This window comes from Cnephaeus nilssonii, assembly GCF_951640355.1.
Source record: "Cnephaeus nilssonii genome assembly, chromosome: 11".
In the NCBI taxonomy this organism is placed as follows: Eukaryota; Metazoa; Chordata; class Mammalia; order Chiroptera; family Vespertilionidae; genus Cnephaeus; species Cnephaeus nilssonii.
In genome coordinates, this window is record NC_137082.1 from 37,222,944 (window position 1) to 37,246,452 (window position 23,509).

At 50.9% G+C, this 23,509-nt stretch overlaps 1 protein-coding gene and 1 long non-coding RNA gene across 5 annotated transcripts in view; one reads left to right on the forward strand and one right to left on the reverse strand.

The window, feature by feature from the left end:
* Positions 1 to 3,824: 3,824 nt before the first annotated feature.
* Positions 3,825 to 23,509, reverse strand: part of LOC307106885 — a 124,455-nt gene continuing 104,770 nt past the window's right edge. For both annotated transcript variants that reach the window (XR_013814150.1, XR_013814151.1), the window contains exon 4: positions 3,825 to 5,534. This is a non-coding gene — a long non-coding RNA (uncharacterized lncRNA). The remainder of the gene's footprint in view (positions 5,535 to 23,509) is intronic.
* The window catches only part of DLGAP4 (DLG associated protein 4), a gene marked incomplete at its 5' end in the record, with an annotated part of 70,517 nt that continues 53,603 nt past the window's right edge, over positions 6,596 to 23,509 (forward strand). For 2 of the 3 annotated variants that reach the window (XM_079783639.1, XM_079783637.1), the window contains 5 exons: positions 6,596 to 7,594; positions 10,316 to 10,557; positions 13,150 to 13,264; positions 16,157 to 16,207; positions 19,476 to 19,716. In XM_079783639.1, the coding sequence (XP_079639765.1) occupies positions 6,596 to 7,594; positions 10,316 to 10,557; positions 13,150 to 13,264; positions 16,157 to 16,207; positions 19,476 to 19,716 (1,648 nt within the window). The remainder of the gene's footprint in view (positions 7,595 to 10,315; positions 10,558 to 13,149; positions 13,265 to 16,156; positions 16,208 to 19,475; positions 19,717 to 23,509) is intronic. The other variant, XM_079783638.1, reaches the window with a different exon arrangement.

Consider the following 23,509-nt stretch of genomic DNA (forward strand, 5'->3'; position numbering starts at 1 on the left):
GCTGGTACCCAGCTATGCAATATCAGCAGCCAGAGCTCTTGGCAACTGGAGACGTGAGTGCCTTCACTCAAGTAAAGAGCAGCAAGGGGGTGAGGTTTAGAAGGGGAGACCTGGGCAGCATCCACTGCCTGCCCATCTCCAGATCCTTTCTTATTCCTCTGCCCCTCAGATGAGAAGAACCAGCCCTTTCCCACAAGGAGGTTATGGAAACATGGACTCGTGTTCTTTGTGGAGCTGACAGGCCAGGGGATGCTGGGTAGCTGCATCAGTGCTAATGAGGCCATCAGTGCTAATGAGGAAGGAAAGAGTGAGTAGCTGCTCTAGAAAAGTTGAAAAACATGACCTATTAAAAGCCTATAGGGACAGAATGGGAGAAAATACTTGCAAATCACGTATCTGATAAGGACTTAATATATAGAATGTATAAAGAAATCCTAGAACACCACCAAAAATGACATACCACCCAATTAAAAATGAATAAAGGGCCCTAGCTGGTTTGGCTCAGTGGATAGAGTATCAGCCTGCAGACAGAAGGGTCCCAGGTTCGAGTCCGGATGAGGGCACGGACCTCGGTTGCCTGAGCCCTGGTTGGGGCTCATGCAGGAGGCAACCAATTGATGTGTTTCTCTCACATCGATATTTCTTTCTGTTTTCCCTCTCTCTTCCACTCTCTCTAAAAATCAATGGAAAAAATATCCTCGGGTGAGGATTAAAAAAATAAAAAATAATATAATTTTTTAATGACAAAGGACTTAATATACATTTCTCCAAAGGAGGTATACAAATGGCCAATAAGCCCATGAAAAGATGCTTAATATTATTAGTTATCAGGTAAATGCAACTCAAAACCACAGTGAGATACCAGTTCATGCCTACTAGAATGGATATATTAAAAAAAAAAAAAAAGAAAGAAAGAACAAGTGTTGGGTCCAGCCGGTGTTGCTCAGTGGTTGAGGGTTGACCATGAACCAAGAGGTCACAGTTTGATTCCCGGTCAGAGCACATGGCCAGGTTGCAGGCTTGAGCCCCTGTAGGGGACTTGCAGGAGGCAGTTGATTAATGATTCTCTCTCATCACTGATGTTTGTATCTCTCTCTCCCTCTCATTTCCTCTCTTTCTAAAATCAATAAGAACATATTCAAAAACAACAAGTATTGGTGAGTATGTGGAGAAATTGGAACCCCACACATTGTGGGTGGGATATAAAATGGCACAGCCACTGTGGAAAACAGTTTGGCAGTTCCTCAAAAAAAATTAAACACAGAATTACCATATGATCCAGCAATTCTACCCCAAGGTATATCCCCAAATGAATCAAAAGTAGGGACTCATACAGATACCTATATGCATTGTTCATTATAGCTTTATTCATTAACTGAAAGGTGGAAACAACCCAAATGCCCATCAGTAGATGAATGGACAAACAAAATGTGGCATATACATACTATGGAATATTATTCAACCATAAAAAGGAATGGATTTCTGATATATATGCTACAATATGGATGAATCTTGAACACAGTGTGCTTAGTGAAATAAGCCAGATACAAAAGGACAAGTGTTCCTGGTCGGGTAACTCAGTTGATTAGAGCATCATCCCGATACGCCAAGATTGCGGTTTCGATCCCCAATCAGGGCATATACAAGAAGAAACCAGTGGGAAAGAAACCAAGATGGCGGCATAGGTAAACACCTAAACTGCTGCCTCGCACAACAATTTCAAAACTACAACTAAAAGACAAAACAGACATCATCCAGAACCACAGGAAGGCTGGCTGAGTGGAAATTCTACACCTAGAAGGAAAGAGAAAAGCACAATGAGACTCAGAGGAACTGCGGAAGGCAGAGGTACCACGCCCGCACACACGCAGGGAGGGCTGGCAACTGAGTACGTGGCTGGCTTTCTCAATCGGGAGGGAGACAAAAGCTCCCAACGGCTCTGAACTCCAGTTCCAGGCGAGACTCTGAGGACCCAGACTCATTCGGGGAGAAACTGGACTGTATGGCAGTGGGTGAAACTCAAGGGAGGCTTTCTCTCAGAGGTGCTTGCAGCGATTACCGCGGGACACTGAGACCCAGGGTCCTCTTAGGGCAGGGCTGACGGGAAGCCATTGCTGTCTGCTCCGCCCTGAGACTCTGCCCCATCCAAGCTGAGCACAGAGGCTTTTGCAAGTCTTGTCCCATAAGGGTGTCTCCAGCACAGAAGTTCTCCCAGCATAGACACAGCTGATCCTCACAGCCAATTGGCCTGGAGGACAATTCTTCCCAGTGATACCAACAACAATCAAGGCTTAACTACAACAAGACTGTGCACACAGCCCACAAAGGGGTGTACCAAGAGTGTCTACCTCAGGTAACTGGGGAGGCTGAGCCACTGGGCCCTATAGGACACCTAGCACACAAAGCCACTCTATCAACTCAGGGAAGCAGCCAAAATGCGGAGACAAAGAAACAGGTCACAAATGAAAGAAATGGAGGAAAGCAAAGGACTGGATATAGAGTTCAAAACCACGGTTATAAGGTTTTTCAAGAATTTTCTAGAAAAGGCCGATAAATTTAGTGAGACCATGGAGGATATGAAAAAGGACCAACTAGAAATTAACCATACACTGACTGAAATAAAAAATAATATACAGAGATCCAACAGCAGACTAGAGGATCACAAGAATCAAGTCAAAGATTTGAAACACAAAGAAGTAAAAAACACCCAACGGGAAAAGAAAAAAGAAAAAAGAATCCAAAAATATGAAGACAGTGTAAGGAGCCTCTGGGACAACTTCAAGCGTACCAACATCCGAATTATGGGGGTGCCAGAAGAAGAGAGAGAGCAAGATACTGAAAACCTATTTGAAGAAATAATGACCGAAAACTTCCCCCACCTGGTGAAAGAAATAGACTTACAAGTCCAGGAAGCGCAGAGAACCCCAAACAAAAGGAATCCAAAGAGGACCACACCAAGACACATCATAATTAAAATGCCACGAGCAAAAGACAAAGAATGTTAAAAGCAGCAAGAGAAAAGCAGTTAGTTACCTACAAGGGAGCACCAATACGATTGTCAGCTGATTTCTCAACAGAAACTATGCAGGCCAGACAGGAGTGGCAAGAAATATTCAAAGTGATGAATAGCAAGAACCTACAACCAAGATTACTCTACCCAGCAAAATTATCATTCAGAATTGAAGGTCAGCCCTGGCCAATTTGGCTCAGTGGATAGAGCATTGGCCTGTGGACTGAAGGGTCCCAGGTTTGATTCTGGCCAAGGGTGCATGCCTAGGTTGCGGGCTTGATCCCCAGTAGGGGGCATGCAGAAGGCAGCCAATCAATGATTCTCTCTCATCGTTGATGTTTCTATCTCTCTACCCCTCTCCCTTCCTCTTTGAAATCAATAAAAATATATCTTTTTAAAAAAGCATTGAAGGTCAGATAAAGAGCTTCACAGATAAGAAAAAGCTAAAGGAGTTCATCACCGCCAAACCAGTATTATATGAAATGCTGAAAGGTATTTTTTAAGAAGAGGAGGAAGAAGAAAAAGGTAAAGATAAAAATTATGAACAACAAATACATATCTATCAACAAGTGAATCTAAAAATCAAGTGAATAAAAAATCTGATGAACAGAATAAACTGGTGAATATAATAGAATCAGGGGCATAGAAAGGGAGTGGACTGACAATTCTTGGGGGGAAAGGAGTGTGGGGAGTGCAGGAAGAGACTGGACAAAAATTGTACACCTATGGATGAGGACAGTGGGGGGCAGGTAAGGGCAGAGGGTGGGGTGGGAACCGGGTGGAGGGGAGCTATGGGGGGAAAAAGGAGGAACAGTTGTAATAATTTGAACAATAAAGATTTATTAAAAAAAGAAGAAGAAGAAGAAGAAGAAGAAACCAGTGAATACATAAATAAGTGGAACAACAAATTCCTCACTGTCTAAATAAATTAATTAATTTTTAAAAAGAAAAATTATTTTTTAAACAAAAGGACAAGTGTTATATGATTCCACTTATGTGATATCTAGACTGGGCAAATTAATTGAGATAGAAAGTAGATTAGAAATCACCAGGGACTCAGGGAGGACAGAGAATAAGGAGTTGTTGCTTAATGGCTATAAAGTTTCTCTTTGGGCTGATGAACAAAGTTTGGACATTGGTAAGAGTGGTAGTTGCACAACATTGTGAATATAATTGATGCCACTGAACTGTACACTTACAGATGGTTAAAGTGGCAACTTTTGTGTTCTGTATTTTATCACAATAAAAATAAGACCCATGAGAAATAGGTAAATCCATAGAAACAGAAAGCAGATTGGTGGTTGCCAGGGGCTGGAAGGAGGAGGAGACAGGGAGTAATTGTTTCCTTGGCATAGCGTTTTCTTTTGGGGTTCAGAACATGTTTTAGAACTAGACACACATCACTGTGGATGTACTAAATGTCACTGAAGTGTACACTTTAATATGCTATGTGAATTTCACCTTAATTCTTTTTTAAGGGAGGGAAAATCTGTGGGGAAATGAACTCTATGAGATGCAGCCAAATGGGTACTTGCCTTTCCAATGACACATTTTTTAGGTACAAGAAAGTCAGACAATAAATTAAGTTTCTAACTCAAAAGATGAACAAGGTATTGGAGAAAAGAAAGGATCCTGGACCCCAGTGTGGGAGTGACAGAAGCAGAGCGTACCGGGAGGGGATGTCATCAGGAAACATAACCAAGGCAGAACCACTGTGACTCAGGGACTGTCATAGTTGGGGTTCTCCAGACGCATGCCCAAGACCAGGATTCAAGTGCAAGTACTTCATTTAGGAGTAGACAGCTCAGCGTGGGAGGGGAACGTAAGGCAGGGAAGGAGAGGCAGCCAATGAAAGGAGCGTTACCGGCCTCGGCCCGGTGGCTCAGGGCACATGCCTGAGTTGCAGACTCGGTTCCCAGTTGGTTGGAGCATCATCCCATACACCAAAAGGTTGCAGGTTCGATTCCTGGTCAGGGCACATATCTAGGTTTCAGGTTTGATCCCCGGTCGGGGTGCACACAGGAGGCAACCGATTGATTTTTCTCTCACATTGATGTTTCCCCTCTCTCTCTCCCTTCCTCTCTCTCTAAAAATCAATTTTTAAAAATCCCCAGGTGAGGATTAAAAAAAGAGAAGGGAGCATTATCAAGCAAGTGACCACTGTGGGCAGCTGGAGCTCAGCCCCACTGGGCAGCTCCAGGAGACAGTGTTGAGCCCGTCCCTCAGTTGTCCCACCTGAGCGGTGGGGGGCTTGGGTATTTGTACACTAGCTCCCCCAGAGTCACTGGTTGAGAGCTATAGTCAGGTGGGGGACTGTTATTCTCTGCAGGCCATGGCCACCTGTGAGCGGAGCAGGCTCCAGCTGCCAGAGGAAGCCCCCAATCCCTTCAGGGATGCAGATGCTGGCTGTTGGAAATCAGCCTGTTGGGCACCACAGTGATGAGACCACAGGAGACATGGGTGGGCCACCCACAGCCACTGCTGTAGTGACCAACTGGACATGAGGCCAGCATCAGTTGGGTTCCTGTTGAAAGACACAGAAATCCAATTCAGGCTCAAGCAGAACATCTCTTCACTCTCACATCTGAAACATCAGGCAAGATCTTGACAAAGGACTCCAGGCTGACACTCTACCAAGCACAGCAGCCCTCACAGAAAGGAGGGCACCTCTTTTCCAAAAGTTCATCAAGTAATCCCAGGGCCAATTCCCATTGGCTGGTGAGGACCCCGTTTCCATCTCTGAGCCAATCAGTACACAGGGACACAGGGCTCTGATTGGTCAGGGCTAGTCATGTGTCTACCCCTGGGGTTCTGGGATAGGACTGGCTCCACCTAAACCACAGGAACTGCGACTGAGGTAGAATTATTTTCCAGGTATAGTGTGGGCTGTTACGAGGGGAAGGACATAGAAGGTCAGGAGAGGGAAGAATTCAAGGAAATGCCCAGGTGTCTGGCTTGAGTCCCCAGTGAGTAACTGAAGGATTTTACTGATGTGGGGACACCATGGGGTAGCCCAAAGCCCTTGGATGCACCGGCATTTAAGGTGGGATAGAAGGATAGAGATGCAGGGCTGCAGAAGCCAGAGGAAGAGACTCCTTAACAACAAGGGCCCAGTCAGGGGAGGAAAGCAGTTGGGATGTCACTTGTGGTTATTAGAGTACCTAGTTGGTCTCTGGAGGTCTCCCTCTCCTCCTATAATCCTCCAAGGCAGGTACCTGTGTAACTCCTTCCCCCACAAGCCAGGCAAGGGGCTCACCAGTCAAGACCACCAGGACCAGGGCAGGGTTTGTCTCCCAGGGAACAGCTCCTGCAAGCACTTCCCAGTTCACCAAGCACTTCCCCACACCTTCCATCACTTCCTCCTCCTGGCCCCGATTTGGCAGACTCTCAGTCTGAGGCTGGGGGAGGTGGCCAGGGGCCCAGGCTCACACTCACGTGGTCCTCCTAGAGCAACCTTCCCAACACCCTATGCCCTCCAAATCCAGCTGACCCCTTTCTGTCTTCTCTCCCCAGGACAGCTGCTGCCCGGGAGAGGCGGCCCGGGCACCCCGCTAGGGTGACGGCCCTGCCCCACGGGCCGAGATCATGAAAGGCCTCGGTGACAGCCGCCCCCGCCACCTCTCCGACAGCCTGGACCCACCGCACGAGCCCCTGTTCGCAGGGCCTGACCGCAACCCCTACCTGCTGTCGCCCACGGAGGCCTTTGCCCGAGAGGCTCGCTTCCCTGGGCAGAATGCTTTGCCAGGGGACAGTCTCTTCCCACTCAACAACCAGCTGCCACCACCCAGCAGTACCTTCCCCCGCATCCACTATAACTCCCACTTCGAGGTGCCAGAAGAGAGCCCCTTCCCCAGCCACGCCCAGGCCACCAAGATCAACCGGCTGCCCGCCAACCTCCTGGACCAGTTTGAGAAGCAGCTGCCCATCCACCGAGATGGCTTCAGCACACTCCAGTTCCCCCGCGGTGAGGCCAAGGCCCGGGGCGAGAGTCCTGGTCGCATCCGCCACCTGGTCCACTCGGTCCAGAGGCTCTTCTTCACCAAGGCACCCTCCCTGGAGGGCACGGCAGGCAAGATCGGTGCCAATGGCAGCAAGAAAGGTGGCTTGGAGGACGGCAAGGGCCGGAGGGCCAAGAGCAAGGAGCGGGCCAAGGCTGGGGAGCCCAAACGGCGCAGCCGCTCCAACATCTCGGGCTGGTGGAGCTCGGACGACAACTTGGACGGTGAGGGCGGTGCCTTCCGCGGCAGCGGGCCAGCCTCCGGGCTGATGACGCTAGGCCGCCAGGCAGAGCGCAGCCAGCCTCGTTACTTTATGCACGCCTACAACACCATCAGTGGGCACATGCTCAAAGCCGCCAAGAACAATACCACGGAGCTGACCGCCCCACCACCCCCGTCCGCACCCCCGGCCTCCTGCCCCAGCCTTGGCGTGGGCACCGACACCAACTATGTCAAGCGGGGCTCCTGGTCCACCCTGACCCTCAGCCACGCCCACGAGGTGTGCCAGAAGACCTCAGCCACCTTGGACAAGAGCCTGCTAAAGTCCAAATCCTGCCACCAGGGTCTAGCCTACCACTACCTGCAGGTGAGTCCCTTCAAGGGTCGGAGTCGGGGAGGGATGTGAGGAAGGCACAGTTGGGAGGCCCAGCTGGGTCACAGTTTCACTTGGAAAGTTGTTTTAGTCAGGCCTCTGTACTCCCCTGGGAAATGGGCGACCCGTGATACCTGCTCATAAGGGGATTCCTCCCACTGGCCATGCTCTCAGCGGACATTGATTAGGTCCCTTCTGAGATCAGCCCTGAGTAGAGACTAGAAACGTCCCTGCCCTGTAGAAGACAGATCTGGAAGCTGTGCCATCTACCCACCTCATAGGAGCAATTGCATGGCGTTCTAATTACCAGCCTCCTGCTTGCTACTCCCACCAGACTGGGGGCTCCTGGAGGACAGGGACCAGATTTGGTGCAGCTGTAGGTCCCCACGGACCAAGACAGGGTTTGGCATAGAGGAAGTACTGGGGAAATGTGAAGGAGAGAGGGGTAGATGAACAGAGCTAGAAATAAATAAGACATAGCCCCCATGGTCAGGATGCTTGGAGAGAGACACATGAACAGTCATGTCAGTGTGAGCAGGATGTTCTGGGGAGAAGCATGGAGGGCTACAGGGGTGCAGAGGCCCTAACCCAGTTTGGGGGACTAGCTTTATGCTTTCAAACTCGAATGTTTATTGAGGCACGTGTGCACCAACACCACACTCAAGGAGAGTGGCAGAAAGCTCAGACATCTCCGCTGCCACACATCCTCCAGGTTTCTCAAGGGCAGGGAGATGGCAGAGCCCAAGATGTGGGTGGAAGTCAGAGGAAGCAGATTTTAAGTACATGTCAAGATGGAAGGGGCTGCTTCTGTAGGTAATGAGCTGGCATACCTGGGGGGGGGGGGGGGGGCGGTATGCCAGTGCAGGCCTGGCCAGGCTTTGGGAATACATTAGATGCATTTTGAACCAATGAACATCAAAGTCTGACAAAGCCCCGAGTTCTTGTCATTCCATATAAAATTCCAAAGACAGTGAGACTAAGGGGGAGAAAGGCTATTTTTTTAATAGGGAGAAAATGAAATCTAGGTAGTACTTTATATAGTTAAGGCTTTTATGGCTCTCAATCCACTTGCTAGCTTAGAAATATAAGGAAGAGTTTTGGGTGACCTGGCTCCCTCTCAAAATGGTATGGTTGGTCTGATCATGTGAAAATGCTTCCAAAACACCATGAAAGGGTGACCCTGCAGGCCCTGAGGCTGTGCTGCCTGCTTGCCTAAAGGGAGGGAGATGGGTGGGGGCTATGGTTGCAGCACATGTTGAGCAGAAATATACAAGGCCATGTTCCCAGGGGCAGACAGAGGTAGCGAGGCTGGACTAGCAAATGGTGTGGGGATAAAATGTACAGGCTCTCTTGACTGTCTGGGTAGTCAGCTGGGGAAAGGGGTTTTGAGAAGGCTGAAGGGAGCCCCTAGGGTGGGCGTCCCAGACAGGGACTGTCCCTCCCTCAGCTGGGAGTTGGCCACTGGCAATGTGGTATTTATGGTGTCTGTGCAGCCATGCTGATTTGGGGAGGGGGCATTTGTGTACCTAGTGAAGAATGGATATGTTGTGTACACTGGGAAATATGCGTACCTGGGCATCCATGGTGAAGTATAGACCTAGTGAGGGTGTGTCCTATATATGTGTTGAGGAAAAGATATGGTGATCTGGGCACATGTTGAGATGTGTCCATGGTGCAATGGTGGCAAGCATGTATGTGAGGTGTGTGAGTATGCTCCGGGTTCACGTTATATACATGTTGAGGGGTGTACACATGATGTAGGGGCTACTGGGGTGCATCCTTGGTGAGATGGGTGTGTATGGGAAAGTATGCTTGCTCTCAGATATGTACCCAGGACAAGGCCTAGTTACTCTATGCTGGCACTGAGGTGCATGTAAGTGCTGAGATATGCATCCTCATTCATCACGAGGTGAACATCCACTGCGTGTACGTGTGTGTATTAGGTGAGCGAGGGGTGTAGGCTGCGGGTGCGGCCCTGGAGCAGAGCCTGGCCTTAGGAGGGCAGAGGGGTCCCCTCTGTTGGTTTCTGCCACTGTAACCACTGTGGACTAAGGCTGCCTCACAGCTGTGATCTCACTTGCCCTTATCACAACCCCTTTCCACAGGTGGGATCCCCGAGGTTCAGCAGGTAAAACGGAGCCCCTTTTCCAGCTTACCCAGCGAGCGGCCGCTCCAGCCTGGAAGCCAGCTCTCCGTACCTCAGTTTACTGGCCTGTGGGATGAGGGATTGTGATTGGCTTGGAGGACGCAACCCCCAAACTGATACGCCATCCTTCTCTCCCATCCTGGGGCTAGGCTCTTGGTGTCGGGTCTGGGGACCTCCCTCAGGCCTTGCTGTTCTCATCGGTGCAGTGGGATCCAAAGCCATCCTCTGAGACAGCAGGGGAGGTGATGGGAACACTGGCTGCTCAGAAAGGTAGCTGCGGCAGCGGCAGCGGAGGCCTTTGTGAGCATATGTCCTGGGGCAGTTTTGCTGGGGCACCCGGCCTGGATCCCTGGAGAAATCTGAGGCCGCAGATGGGCAGGCACTTGCTTATGTACGGCCCCCCAGAAGCTGTGGCAGAGCCGCCTCCGGAGCCCAGCTGTCCTCCCCAGCCCGGGGCTGCTTCAGGGGCAGCGCCCAGCACCAAAGGCCGAACTCTCTGAGGCGGGGGCCCAGGCTGGGCGGCCGGCGCTCCTCCGGAAGTGTGCTGAGGCCTTTCCTCCCATCCCCAGGTGCCCGGCGGTGGCGGCGAGTGGAGCACCGCACTGCTGTCCCCACACGATGCGGACCCCGCCGCGGAGGGCCACATCCCCTGCCGACGCATGCGCAGCGGCAGCTACATCAAGGCCATGGGCGACGAGGACAGCGACGACTCCGGCGGCAGCCCCAAGCCCTCACCCAAGACTGCGGCGCGGCGCCAGAGCTACCTGAGGGCCACGCAGCAGTCGCTGGGAGAGCAGAGTAACCCCCGCAGGTGAACCCCTAGAGCCCCGCCCCTGCCCCGAGGCCCCGCCCCTGGGAATCCCTGGTCCGGAACGCCCAGTCGGGCCCCAGGAGATCTCAGCTCTCGCTGGAGCCCCAGCCTGTGGAAGCCCCACCCACAGGGTAACCCGGCTTCCTTGGAGCTCCGCCCCTTCAGGTGAGCCCCGGCTGCACAGGATTCTCCCCCTGGGGAAGCCTCATCAGCTTCCTACCAGCCCCGCGCACAGGCCAGCCTTACCACCTAGGTGAGCCCCTCACAGTTATGCCCCATCCCTGGGGACCTCTCCTTCCTCCCTTTCGGCTGTCCCCAGAGAGCCCAGCCCCACAGGTGAATCCTGCCTCAGATCCAGGTGAACCCGAGCCCACAGTGATCCAAGCCCCCTAGGTCAGTGGTCGGCAAACTCATTAGTCAACAGAGCCAAATATCAACAGTACAGCGACTGAAATTTCTTTTGAGAGCCGAAAACCGACTTCTGCGCATGGGCCACGAAGTTTCAATCGCACTGTACGTGCGCGCCCACACGTGGTATTTTGTGGAAGAGCCACACTCAAGGGGCCAAAGAGCCGCATGTGGCTCGCGAGCCGCAGTTTGCCGACCACTGGCCTAGGTGAACCCGCCTTCACGTTAGCCTCCTTCCTGAGATGCCCGTCCTTAGGTTGGCCCTTGCATTTTGATGAGTTGACTTTGGAAAGCCCCTCCATTTTGGTGAACCATCTCATAACATCCCCCCCGCCCCCCAGTTAAGTTCTGGCCGCAGGTGAGCCTCATCCTTTGGTAAACCAGGAAAGCCTCTCTAGAGTGACTGGCCCAGGTAAACCCTGACCTTAGGAGTCCCATCGCCAGGTGAATTCCACTCTCACAGAGGACCTGCCCCGGGAACACTTTACTTCAAGCTCACCACTTATGGTAGCACTGCCCAGGAAAGGTCAGAGGCCCTCTGCCCATCCCTCTGTAATTGACCCCTGGGGTGAGCTCCAAGATTGGGAAGGAGGGAGGATCCAGCAGAAGTCAAAGAGAGATAGACAAGCCTTCACCTGTCCCAGCACCCTCCTGCAACTCCACTATTGAAGCCTTATCCTGTTGCTTTAAGTCTTAAAGTTTAAGACTTGGAAGAGTTAGTGAAAGAGTGAAAGTATGAACAAATGAAACATGCACACAGAAAGCAGCAATTGAAATGTCAGAGAGAAAGGTCGCTGCCTTGCTTTCACATGCAGAAGTCGCCGTGGGGATTAGGACAGAAAAGAATGAGGCAAGTTACGGAAAGTCTGTCGAATGAGTACAAAACAGGTGAAACTTGGTATAGGCCCTATAGGGGATTCCAAGTCCACTGAGGAAGAAAAACAAAAGCAAGTCAGAAACAAACAAAAGAAAGACTTGGAAGAGTTAAAGAAAACAAGCTTAGTCCTAGTTCCCCAACTACTAAGGGCATGAACCGAGGCTTCATGGAGGAGGTAGTTTGGGAGGACTGGGGACAGCGGGACTGAGGCAGTGAGGGGAGAAGCCAGGGACAGAAGGCAGGGAATGGTCTGCTGGGGGGAATTCAGGACTCTACTGGCCAGTCCCAGGTCAGTCCCGCTCTGAGCCTCATTTTCCCCATCTTTAAGTGAGAGGGCTGAGCTAGATGATCTCTAGGACCCCTTTTAAGCCTGAGACCCCACAATTCTATGACTGACCAATGGCCACTGATGTTGGAGAGGTGGTTAGGACCAGGGCAAAGGCCTTGAATAAGAGGAAATCAATAAGTAATGGTAGCAGTAATAGTACTGAGGACCGTCTGTTAGCACTTGCTGTACTCGGGGGTCTACTGCCCCAGTGCACTTTAACCTGCATCACTGAATCCTCCTTGTCACAGCCCCCGCAGGCAGGCACAGTGTCATTCCCACTTAATAGGTGAGGAAACTGACGCTTAAACAAGGGTGATGACTTGTCCAGGGGCACCCAGTGAGGAAGCTGGACTCCAAGCCCGTCCATATCAAGAGCCTGAGCTGTTGGCTGCTTGGACCTTATCCCCAGAGCAGTGAGGGGGTCGGAGCGGGCAGAAGCAGGGTCAGGTAGAGGTGAGAAAGATGGAAGAACAGGGGCCATGGAGAGAATTGGTGAGTCTTCAGTGACCTGGTGGAGGCCACCTGAACACGCTGCTAAAACTGATGCCCTTTGGGCAGCCCTAGTCTGAGGTCAATGCTGTGGGTCTTGACCCCACCTCCTCTGTCCAGCCCCTGGAACTGCCCCAGACCTGCAAGGGAGGGGACTGTAGAATTGAGCTGGTGTGGGCCACCTCAGGTTTGAAACGGTCAAAAGCAAGCTTATGCTGCCACCTCACGGCTGCAGCGGACATGGCAAGTGTGTACCTCCCGCACCTTCCAGCCTCAGAAGGCCTCCGAATGCTAGGAGTGCTCCCCTTGCTCACTGCCCAACCACCACCACCACCACCACCACCACCACCACCATTACTCGGGCTGGCAGTGACCTCCATTTTTCTCTCTGCCACTCAATGACCTTGGCTAGTCTTTCCCCCTCTGAGCTTCAGTTTCCCAGGCTGAACAGTGGGTGAGCTGAGCCCTGTCTGCTCCCCACCCCCACCAGGAGTCTGGACCGCCTGGATTCCGTGGACATGCTGCTGCCCTCCAAGTGTCCGAGCTGGGAGGAAGACTACAACCCCATCAGCGACAGCCTCAACGACTCCAGCTGCATCAGCCAGGTGAGGGTGGTGGGCAGCCGGGACAGTGTGCTTGGCAGACAGAGCCCACCTCTCACCTAGGGGGACACACGTCAAGGCCCAACCCCTGCTGAGTGGTCTGCATTGTGCTTCTGTTTAGTCTGTTCTCGAAGCCACCTATGTGTGTCTCTCTGTCGCACTGACGGTCCTGTGGCTGGCGAGCAGTCACGGGGCCTGACATTGCCTGGCCTAAGCTGTGGGTCCTGAGGGAGGGCCCACACCATGGCTGCAGACCCAGGAGCCCTGAGGTTAGGGAACTGGAGACCTGGGTTTGGGTCCCAGTCTTGTCACTGACTGTAGGAGCCCAGAACAAGTCGCTTCCTCCCAGAGCCTGTTCCCTGATTTACCACAAGAGGGTGCTAATTTCTATTTCAAAGGAATCAATGAGATAATGAACCTAAAGTGCTCAGCAAAGGGTAGCTACCTTTATGGTGCTTATTGCTATCTTGCTGTGTGACTTCACACAAGTTGCTTCTCCACTCTGGACCAATAACAGCAATAAGCATACGGTGCTGCACTTTTAATTCTCAGCTCCTCGGACCCACACCGCCACCCCTAGAGAGGAGAATTTTTATTCATATCCTCATTTCAAAGATGAGGATACTGAGGCTCAGAGAGGTGAGGTCACACAGCCAGGAGGAGGCAAAGCTGGGTAGGAATCCAGAGCTGTCAGACCCACCTCTGGACCCCAGCCCCTGCCAGGTGTTCAGTACTTTAGAGTTTGCAAAGGTGGGACTAGCCACGGCCTGGAGGCTTCCCCCATGGAGTGGACTTGGAGACAAGGCCCAGAGAGAGCAGACCCCGGCCAAGGCAGCGAGGGCAGCCAGATGCAGACACAGCCTTCTCTCTGTGTGCAGTCCCGTGGCCCAGGCTAATGGACTGCTTAGAATCAGAAGGCTTTGGAACCCCCAACTCCTCAACACTCCATTATTCCTAGCCTGGCCAAATCTTTTCCAGGCCCCCAACCTCAGCATTTTCATTCCCAGACTCCAAGGAGACTGACCTCAGGTGTGGGGAGAGGTACAGCATCCCAGACATGGGACCCTCTGCCACCCTCATCCTGGCCCCATCAAGTCTCACCTGAATAGTTGTCCTGGCCTCCATGCCTGCCACCTGCAGTGTGGTCTCAGTGGCCAGAGAGAGCTTTTAAAAGACTTAAGCCCTGACCGGGTAACTCAGTTAGTTAAAATGCCATCCCTATATGCCACGGTTTGGGGTTCAATCCCCAGTAAGGGCATATTCAAGAGTCAACCCATGACTGTATCAATAACTGGAACAACAAATCGATATTTCTCTCTTTCTCTCTCTCTTTCTCGCTCTCAATAATTTTTTAAAATACATATACAGTGGCCCGGCCACCGTGGCTCAATGGTTGAGCATTGACCTATGAACCAGGAGATCAAGGTTCGATTCCCAGTCAGGGCACATGCCCAGGTTGTGGGCTCAATCCCCAGCGTGGGGTGTGCAGGAGGCAGCCAATCAATAATTCTCTTTTATGATTAATGTTTTTATCTCTCTCTCCCTCTCTCTTCCTCTCTGAAATCAATAAAAATAATAAAAAAGAAATATACAGTGAAAGACTAAAGTCAGATCACACCATACCCCTGCTCAAACCCTCCCATGGCTCCCACCACACCCAGGTGAGAGCCACAGCCTTTACTGGGTCCTGTGAGGCCCTGCCTCCCTCTGGGACATGATCTCAATTTGCTCTGCCTCTCACCCTGCTCCGTCCACACTGGCCTCCTCTCTGCTCCTTACATCTTATCCCTGCTCAGGTCACTGCACTTGCTGTTCCCTCTCCCAGGAGCACTCTCCTCGCAAATGCACGGCTGACTCTTCCCTGCATTTCAGGTCTTGGCTCAAATGTCACCTCCTCGCAGGGGCCTGCCCTCTCGTGTAAAGTAGCTGCCCTCTCGTGTAAAGTGCTTCGTTTTCTTGGCAGCACTTATCACTATCTAGAATTACATTTGTTTACTTATTTATTTAATATCTGTCTCACTCTTAAGACTGAGAGCTTCCTACAAGTGAGGACCTTGCTGTCTTGTTCCCCACAGTGTCCCCAGTACGGGGCACAGGGCATGCAGGTGTGTGCTGGATGGACAGCTTCCCTCCCTGTCTCTCCCATCCTATCAGGTTCTGTTCTCTCAGCTCTCAGTCTTCCTGTCTCCCTCTGTTTTTCTCTCGCCTCATTCACATTTTTCTCTGACTCTAGTGTGTCTCATTTCCATGTTTCTCTCTGGGTCTGTCTGTCTCTCTCTCACACACACCCATCTTCATCTCCTGCCTGGCCCTGGCACTTTGAACACGTTTGTCCTTTGGCTACACAAAAAGGCACAAGATATTAGGCAGGCTGGGGACCCTATTACCCCCTGACTAGCCCCAGCTCTGTCCTAGCCCAGGGTCCTCTGAACCCCAAAACCTCCAGCCCCAGAAGCTTGAGCGACCTGAGCCAAAGTCAGAGATTTGCCAGCTCTAGCTGTGTCTCTGCAGCCTTGATTCCAGTCCGAGAGAGCTTGTCCCACCAGGCATTGGACTGTGCAGGCCCTGACCAGGGAAGAGAAGGCTCTGGGCTCTGTCCCTAAACTATAGATCCTGGGGGCTGCCTGCCCAGGTAAGAGGCAGCAGACAGGGCATCCATGGTGCCAGGGGCCAGACCAAGAGAAAGATGTGTAAACAGCACATTACAAATCCCCTGAAGGAGTGAGCCTCCCATCCCTGGGGGAAGCCAAGTAAGACCTCCTAGCACCTGGGCTTCAGCCAGTCTGAGGAGGAGGTCAGACCAGCCAGCCACAAGTTCTATTGCAGCCAAGCCTGACCAACCAACCCCAGCCTCAGCCTTGGTCTCCCCATAACTCTCCCCTTCTCTTTCTGCAGATTTTTGGACAGTCCTCCCTGATCCCCCAGTTGTTTGGCCATGAGCAGCAGGTCAGTATGTTAACCATTTTTTCGTACCCCAGTTCCAGAATCCAGAGCTGGGTCTTAGGCCTGGCATCTGGGTGGTCCTAGCTCCCAGCCTGGACAGGTAAAAGCAGAGCCAGCACCAGGAAAGCCACCTCCAATGAAGGTGGAGCCTAGGCTCATGTTGGCGCCTCGACCTTCCACTCCTTGGCCCTATTGCTTCACTTCTCTATGCCTGTTTCCTCCTCCCCAAAACAGGAAAGAATGGGCAAGGTTCTATGATAGGCTAAGACAGTGGTCGGCAAACTGCGGCTCACGAGCCACATGCAGCTCGCGAGCCGCGGTTTGCTGACTAATGAGTTTGCCGACCACTGCTAGACTAAATGTTGCTGTGTAGTTGGGAGCTGTGAGGATTAGGCAATTGTGGCATACTGTGTGCAAAGAGGTAAAGGGTAGTATATGACAGTGGTAGGCAAACTCATTAGTCAACAGAGCGGCAAACCGCGGCTGTGGCTCGCGAGCCGCAGTTTGCCGACCACTGGGCTAAGACATAACCCCAGGATAAGGGAGAAAGCATTCCCTGAGAGTCTTCTGGCTCCCTCCCTCCTCACCTCCCCCAACGCCGGGGAAAAGCCTGGGCAGACTGTTTTACTTGGACAGGCCGGGGACTCGTGGCATTGACCTCAGCCCCGAGATCCCCTAACTTTTCTCCAGATGTTGGGATGTTGGGACTTTCTGAATGCAGAGACTTTTCAGTTTTACAAAAGTTGATGGAGGTGGGGCCAGCCCTGGTGTAGTGCTTGGTAAGGGTGCTCCCCTCCCATGCACACTCACCCTGCCCCTGGAAGTGGCCCTCTCCTCCCTCCAAGCCCCAAGACCAGAAACTAGAGCAGGAAAGATGCCCTGAGCTCAACCCCTCACTGAGTCCAGGAGGAGGCAAGGGGCTTGTCTAAGGCCACATTCTACCGAGGCAAAACTAATTAGGACTGGGCCCCCCATTTCCTGATGCCAGACATGGATGCCTTATGTGCCTCCCACCCCCATGTCACATTATCCTCGAAGGTCTTTGGGAGTCCACAGTAGGCCAGGCAACCCACAGGGCAGTTCCCTGCACACAGTGTGTCCTCAGTGATACACATGCCACCAGCACTGACCAGGTGACCCCCCACCCTGCCAGAGTTTGCCCGCATCTTAACCAACACTTACAAATCCTTGCACTCACCCCACAGAGCTTCCTATGACAAGAGGTACAGGTTAGCAGGTGCTTACTCTCCCAGACACTATTCTAAATCCGTGATATGAATTGTATCACTTAATCTTGATAACAATCCTATGAAATTTGGTCTATAACTAGTCCCCATGTTATACCCTTGATCTTAGCCAAAAGGCTGAAAGCAGTATTAGCCTCCATTTTATAGATGGGGAAACTGAGGCACAGAACAGTTAAATGAGTTGCCCACATTCATATTGTGAGGAAATTATGAACCAGGGATTGAAACCCTGGCAGTCTAGTTCCAGAGCTGAGCCATTCCTGTGAAATCCCAAAGCAAGACCTCATTGCCCTTGGCAGTATATTTCAGGAGGCAGCGTTGGAAGATAAACACCTATTTCTCTAATATCCCCTGCATTTTGAATATGTCACACTGCCTTTTAATTTATCAGCACTATCCAATAGAACTTTCTGCAATGATAGATTTGTTCTGTAATCCATGCTGTCCAGTAAGGTAGCATGAGCAAGTGAAGTGTGAATAAGGAAATGAATTTTTTATTTAATTTTAATTAATTTGAACCTAAATAGCCACACATGGTTACTACTGTAACAGCTTTAGACCTTTCCAAATATATGCTTCCCGTTGGGCGATGTCATTTTACTCGATGCAGTCAGACAAGTACACAGGCATTTCATTTCATTTAGATGGAGAAACACTGACCCAGAGGATAGGGATGGCCTGAGATCACACAGCCCGGTCCAGAGCAGAGCTGGCCCAGGCCCGCCCAGCTCCATCCTTTCCTTTACATGCTGCTCAGTCATGGGCTTCCCTCCCCTGTAGCCCCGCCTCCCCCAGGACCTCCATCCAGTGTCCCTTTTTGGCCAGCTGACTCCTCAGCTTATATTCTGTGATCCCCAGTTACCAACATGACCCAAAACATGAGTCAGGCAGACCCTTCTAGAACGCTTGGAGAGTGTATGTATGGTGAGGACCCTCTGTGCTCACGCCTCCAGCTGCAGAATTGTAGGATCTTCATCAGTCATCTTTGGAGGAACACTGAGAAGCCATCTAGATGAGCTTGAATTAGATGTGAGATGGCAAATAGCAACCATTCTGGAATTCTCCACACTGCCCTTGGCAGGCATCACTAATCCGTCCTCACTGCCACCACCCTGGCCCAGTCTTAAGTCCTCTCACCAGACTATCGCAGCAGTTTCATCTCTGGCCTCTACCTCCATTCCAGACCCCTCCCCAGTATCCACTCTGTATGCCAGGGCTAGATTAATCTTCCTTAAATATACATTTGGAGTGTTTGATTCTGCCACTTACTCACTGGGGTTCCTTCCCCTGGTAAGTGTCTTCCTCTCACTGCACGTAGTATGAATTATCTCATTAATCTTGACAACAATCCTATAAAATTCGGTCTGTAATTAACCCCCATTTTATAGATGGTAAATATCTATAAATTGTAAGATAGTAAATATCTAGCACACCTATTGGCACCCCTCACTCCAACATCCTGGGCAGACATTAATAATTGACTATAGCCCTAGCTGGTTTGGCTCAGTGGATAGAGCATCAGACTGCAGACTGAAGGGTCCTGGTTTCAATTCCGGTCAAAGGCACATGCCCAGGTTACGCTCGATTCCCAGTTGGGGCGTGCAGGAGGCAGTGGGTCAATGATTCTCTGTCATCATTGATGTTTCTATCTCTCCCTTTCCCTTCCTCCCTGAAATTGATAAAAATATATTTTTAAAAAATAATTTATTATAGCCTTCTTTCCCCCACTAAGTTTATATGTGGCCGCAAAATCTATCGGTCCATCGGTGTGGACACACAGGTATAATCTCGTTAATATCCTGGAAACGATCCTTAGCAGTTTCTCCTCCGTCGTAGAGATGCGGAAAAGGAGGCCCGGAGTGAGAAGGGCTGTATATTTCCATTGGGCTCCTCTGCTCATCCCATTCTGACACGGGAGGGGGAGGAGGGGGTGGGCTGGGTTGAGGCCCCACAGCCCAGTGCACCGGAGCCCCCGTCCCTGGATGAGCTCAGCTGGCCCCTGACGCCTGCCTTTGCCTGGACAGGTACGGGAGGCGGATCTGAGCGACCAGTACGAGGCGGCCTGCGAGTCGGCCTGCAGCGAAGCAGAGTCGACGGCGGCGGAGGCGCTTGACCTGCCGCTGCCGAGCTACTTCCGCTCCCGCAGCCACAGCTACCTGCGCGCCATCCAGGCGGGCTGCTCGCAGGAGGAGGACAGTGTCTCCCTGCAGTCCCTCTCCCCACCACCCAGCACCAGTAGCCTCAGCAACAGTCGCACGCTTCCGAGTGAGTACCGAGTTGAGGGGAAGGGTTTTGTTTTGCTTTGTTTAGGGGAGGGGCAGCCAGTGGGAAATGCTGGGGAGGAATTCGCGGTGGGCTGGCCGGGATTGGAGGGATGATTAGGAGCAAAAGCAGGAGGCCTGGGGGTTGAACTATTCACCAGCTGGCGAACTGGTGCTCAAATAGGGGTCACAGAGGCAGATGCCCGCACTGGTGGCCGGGGTGAGGGGGCTGGAGAAGGCCCCAGCTAGTGGGAAGTACTTGGTTGCCCGTGGCTGTCAAGACCCTGGCTCAGAGGAGCCACCTACTGGTGGGCTGGGCTCACTGAAGCTCTACGCACCTGTTTGGATTAGTTCAGTTATGCAAACCTGTAGGGAGGACAGGAACCTCCAGAGAAGGCAGAGCCTTCTGGGAGAGGATGGGATCTGCGTTGAGCCTTCTCAAAAGGAGTGAGTTTGCAGGTTTCTGTCATGTTCACAATCAGGGACAAGCTACCCTTCCTGATATTTGTTCTAAATCCTCTGGAGATAACCCATGCAGGATCAGGGTAAAAAGAGAACCTGTGTCACAGAGCAAGCCATGAAAATCAACGAAATCAAGACCAAGGAAAATCATAGCACAATAGCTGGTTCCGTAGAGAGAGCTTTGAGCTTACTCTGGCTAGCTGGTTCTCTCCCTGAGCCTGTTTCCCCATCTGTAAATAAATTGGGGCATAAGCCAGACCCTAGGGGGCTCTTGGGGAGATGAAATTAAGACTGGGTGTAAAAAGTGTTTATCAGGGCCTTGCACACACTAGGAGCTGACAAGTGGTAGCTGTTATCTGACTTCACTCTGAGCTTCCTAACAATTGAAGGCAACTGGTGTTGGATTGTTGTCAAAAGAGAGACAGCTGTTTCAAGTACTTAATTGGTGTTTGATGTTCATAAATGAACCTGAATCCTGTGGATAGTCTACACCTGTGGTCGGCAAACTGAGGCTCGCGAGCCACATGCGGCTCTTTGGCCCCTTGAGTGTGGCTCTTCCACAAAATACCACGGCCTGGGCGAGTCTATTTTGATGAAGTGGAGTTAGAAGTTTAAGTTTAAAAAATTTGGCTCTCAAAAGAAATTTCAATCGTTGTACTGTTGATATTTGGCTCTGTTGACTAATGAGTTTGCCGACCACTGGTCTACACTCAGGAAACCAGCTTGTTGGCTGAACGAACTGGTCTTTGCAGGCGGCAGAGCAAGAATCCACTTTGTTTACCTACTGCCTGGGTGATATATGGGCAGATCCTTGAGCTTTCCAGCCACTTTTAAACCTTAAGGAACAGTCTTGTTTTCAGGTATTAAGAGCTCAGTCTGGTCTCATTGCAAACTTGTCTACCTCCGCATCTCATGCACCTGCAGCTGGGCGTGGTAGTCAGTGTCTTCTCTGTTCCTTGTTCTGGTCCCTCCAGGTGGGAGGGCGAGGTAGCTAGTGCAGATGCCGTATGCTGGCTCTTTCTCCTATGTGGTGCTTTTGGAGTTTCTCCTATCCTGCATGAGCGATCTCCCTCCAGCCCACTGTTTCTTATTCCCCCTCAGCTTCTCCATCCAGTGGTCCCCCTCCTCCCCACTCAGCCCCTTTTTGCTAGGGGGCCTGGCCCTGCCAGGCAGCCACTTGGGCAGAATTCTCTGAAGACAGCTCCAGCCCTGCTTTCTTTCTTGGTTCCCACATAACCCATGTGAAATGAGGCCTTTGCCTGCAGCACTCTGAAAGTATGGGTTGGTCTGCTACAGCCTTCCTTCTAGAACTGCTGTCACACACAGGTAGCCCTGCCAGCCATTGCATTTTAGAGGTCTACAGGCAGGTGTTGAGGCCCAGGTTCTATGGCCTTCAAATCCAGGGGATCCCTGCCAGGCTCTTCCAGTCCTCTACAGTCCCCTTAGGAGCCTCGGGTACATGATCAGATTTCCCACATCATCAGGCCCGTGAGAAGTTCTCTAACTACAAAGTGGGCCTGGGGGGACATATAGCACCTTAGCAATTTTCTTCAAAGAAACCCTCATTCACTAATCTCCCCTCACTCCAATCACTCATGAATGATCTGAGGATGGATGATGGGCTACATGTCTCAGAACTATTTGGGTTCCTGTACTAGTTAGCTATTGCTGGAGTAGTACTGTATAACAAACAACCACAAAATCGGTATGATACAACAGTAAACATTTATTTCTTGCTCCCAAGTTTGTGAATTAACTGGGACAGCTCTGCTTCTGGGGCCAATGGGTCCTCCTGGGATCAGTGGCCTACCCCGGGCATATTCTCATGGTGATGGCAGGAGCACCAGAGAGCAAGCCTAGCTATACATGCACATTTCAAGGCCCCTGCTTGCATAATATTTGCTAAAATGCTATTGGCTAGAGTAAGTCATATGACTGAGTTCAAAGACAAGAGATGGAGAAGTACTCTCCCACCTTTGTGTCAGAAACTGTATTTACATGGCAAAGGGTTTAGATACGGGGAAGAATCAGGGTCAATAATTCAATCTACTACAGTCCAATCTCTTAGCCATATTGACTTAGAAAATACGTTTATCCTCAAGACCACCCCCCACCCACCCCCAAGTTTCATCCAATCATAACATCAAGATCTCATGACTTATGTCAGTTCTGGATGTGACTCCTCTTGATTGAGTGACCTAAAATCTAAAGAGACAGTTGTCCACCTCCTACCCGTAACTGCACACATCCAGCATACATTGGTGAAATAGAGACAAGATAACTGCAATTCACACTTCTGTTCACAAAAAAGAGAAAAGGAATTCAGAGACTTACTGATCCATGGCAGTTCTGAAGTTCTTCTGGGCAAATGTTGGACAAATGCTCTAGGATAGGAAATTACCTTGATGAGGCCCAAGCTGTGCCACCGGGAGTTGACTCCCTAACGCACTGTTCTCAGCAGCTCCCGGTTCTGCTCTCTGAAAGCCCTTCCTGTTCTATTTGCCTTTTGGACCACTTCTGAAGAGAACATTGAAAAATGTGCTCTTTGGGCAGCTGAACAACTTTCTTAGCCTGCTTTCTCCCTAACGAGAGTTAGGGACCCAGATGTCTTTTTACACCTAGAATGGTCTCAGTCCCTTCTGCCCAAGCTGATCGTAGTTTTGGCTGCGCACCTACCTCAAACACGTTATGGGTTTCCTATGTATCTGATTCCACTTAACTCCTTGTGCCAAAACCACGCCCACAATTATTTTTGAGTCATGCCAGTCTCTCTAGATTCAATTATGACTACTTTGGTACATCAGGCCAACTCCTTTCAGCTTTCTGGAAGCCCTTTTGAGCAGCTGAGAGCATCTACTAGGGCAGTGGTCGGCAAACTGCGGCTCGCAAGCCACATGCGGTTCGTTTGCCGCTCTGTTGACTAATGAGTTTGCCGACCACTGCTAAGGCATTACCCTTACCCAGAAGTTTTGACTTCAGGTTAAAGACATTAGTACATTATTAAAATGTTTTTTAAGTGTTTTTCCCTAGCAGTGGTCGGCAAACTCATTAGTCAACAGAGCGGCAAACCGCGGCTCACGAGCCACATGTGGCTCGCGAGCCGCGGTTTGCCAACCACTGTACTAGGGAATCTTATTATTTTGAAGTATTAATAAAAGACGTTACAACCACAGCCTTGATTTTATCTGGGCCACATGCTGTATCTTAACTGGCCATCATCTTGGTTTGTTCTTTGTCCTTTGCCCTTGGTTTCATTTGTATCTTAACTTGAGAATGACTTACTAGCAGGAGAGGCTGGAGTTAACACATTTCTTTTCCAACTCAGCAAGTTCTGG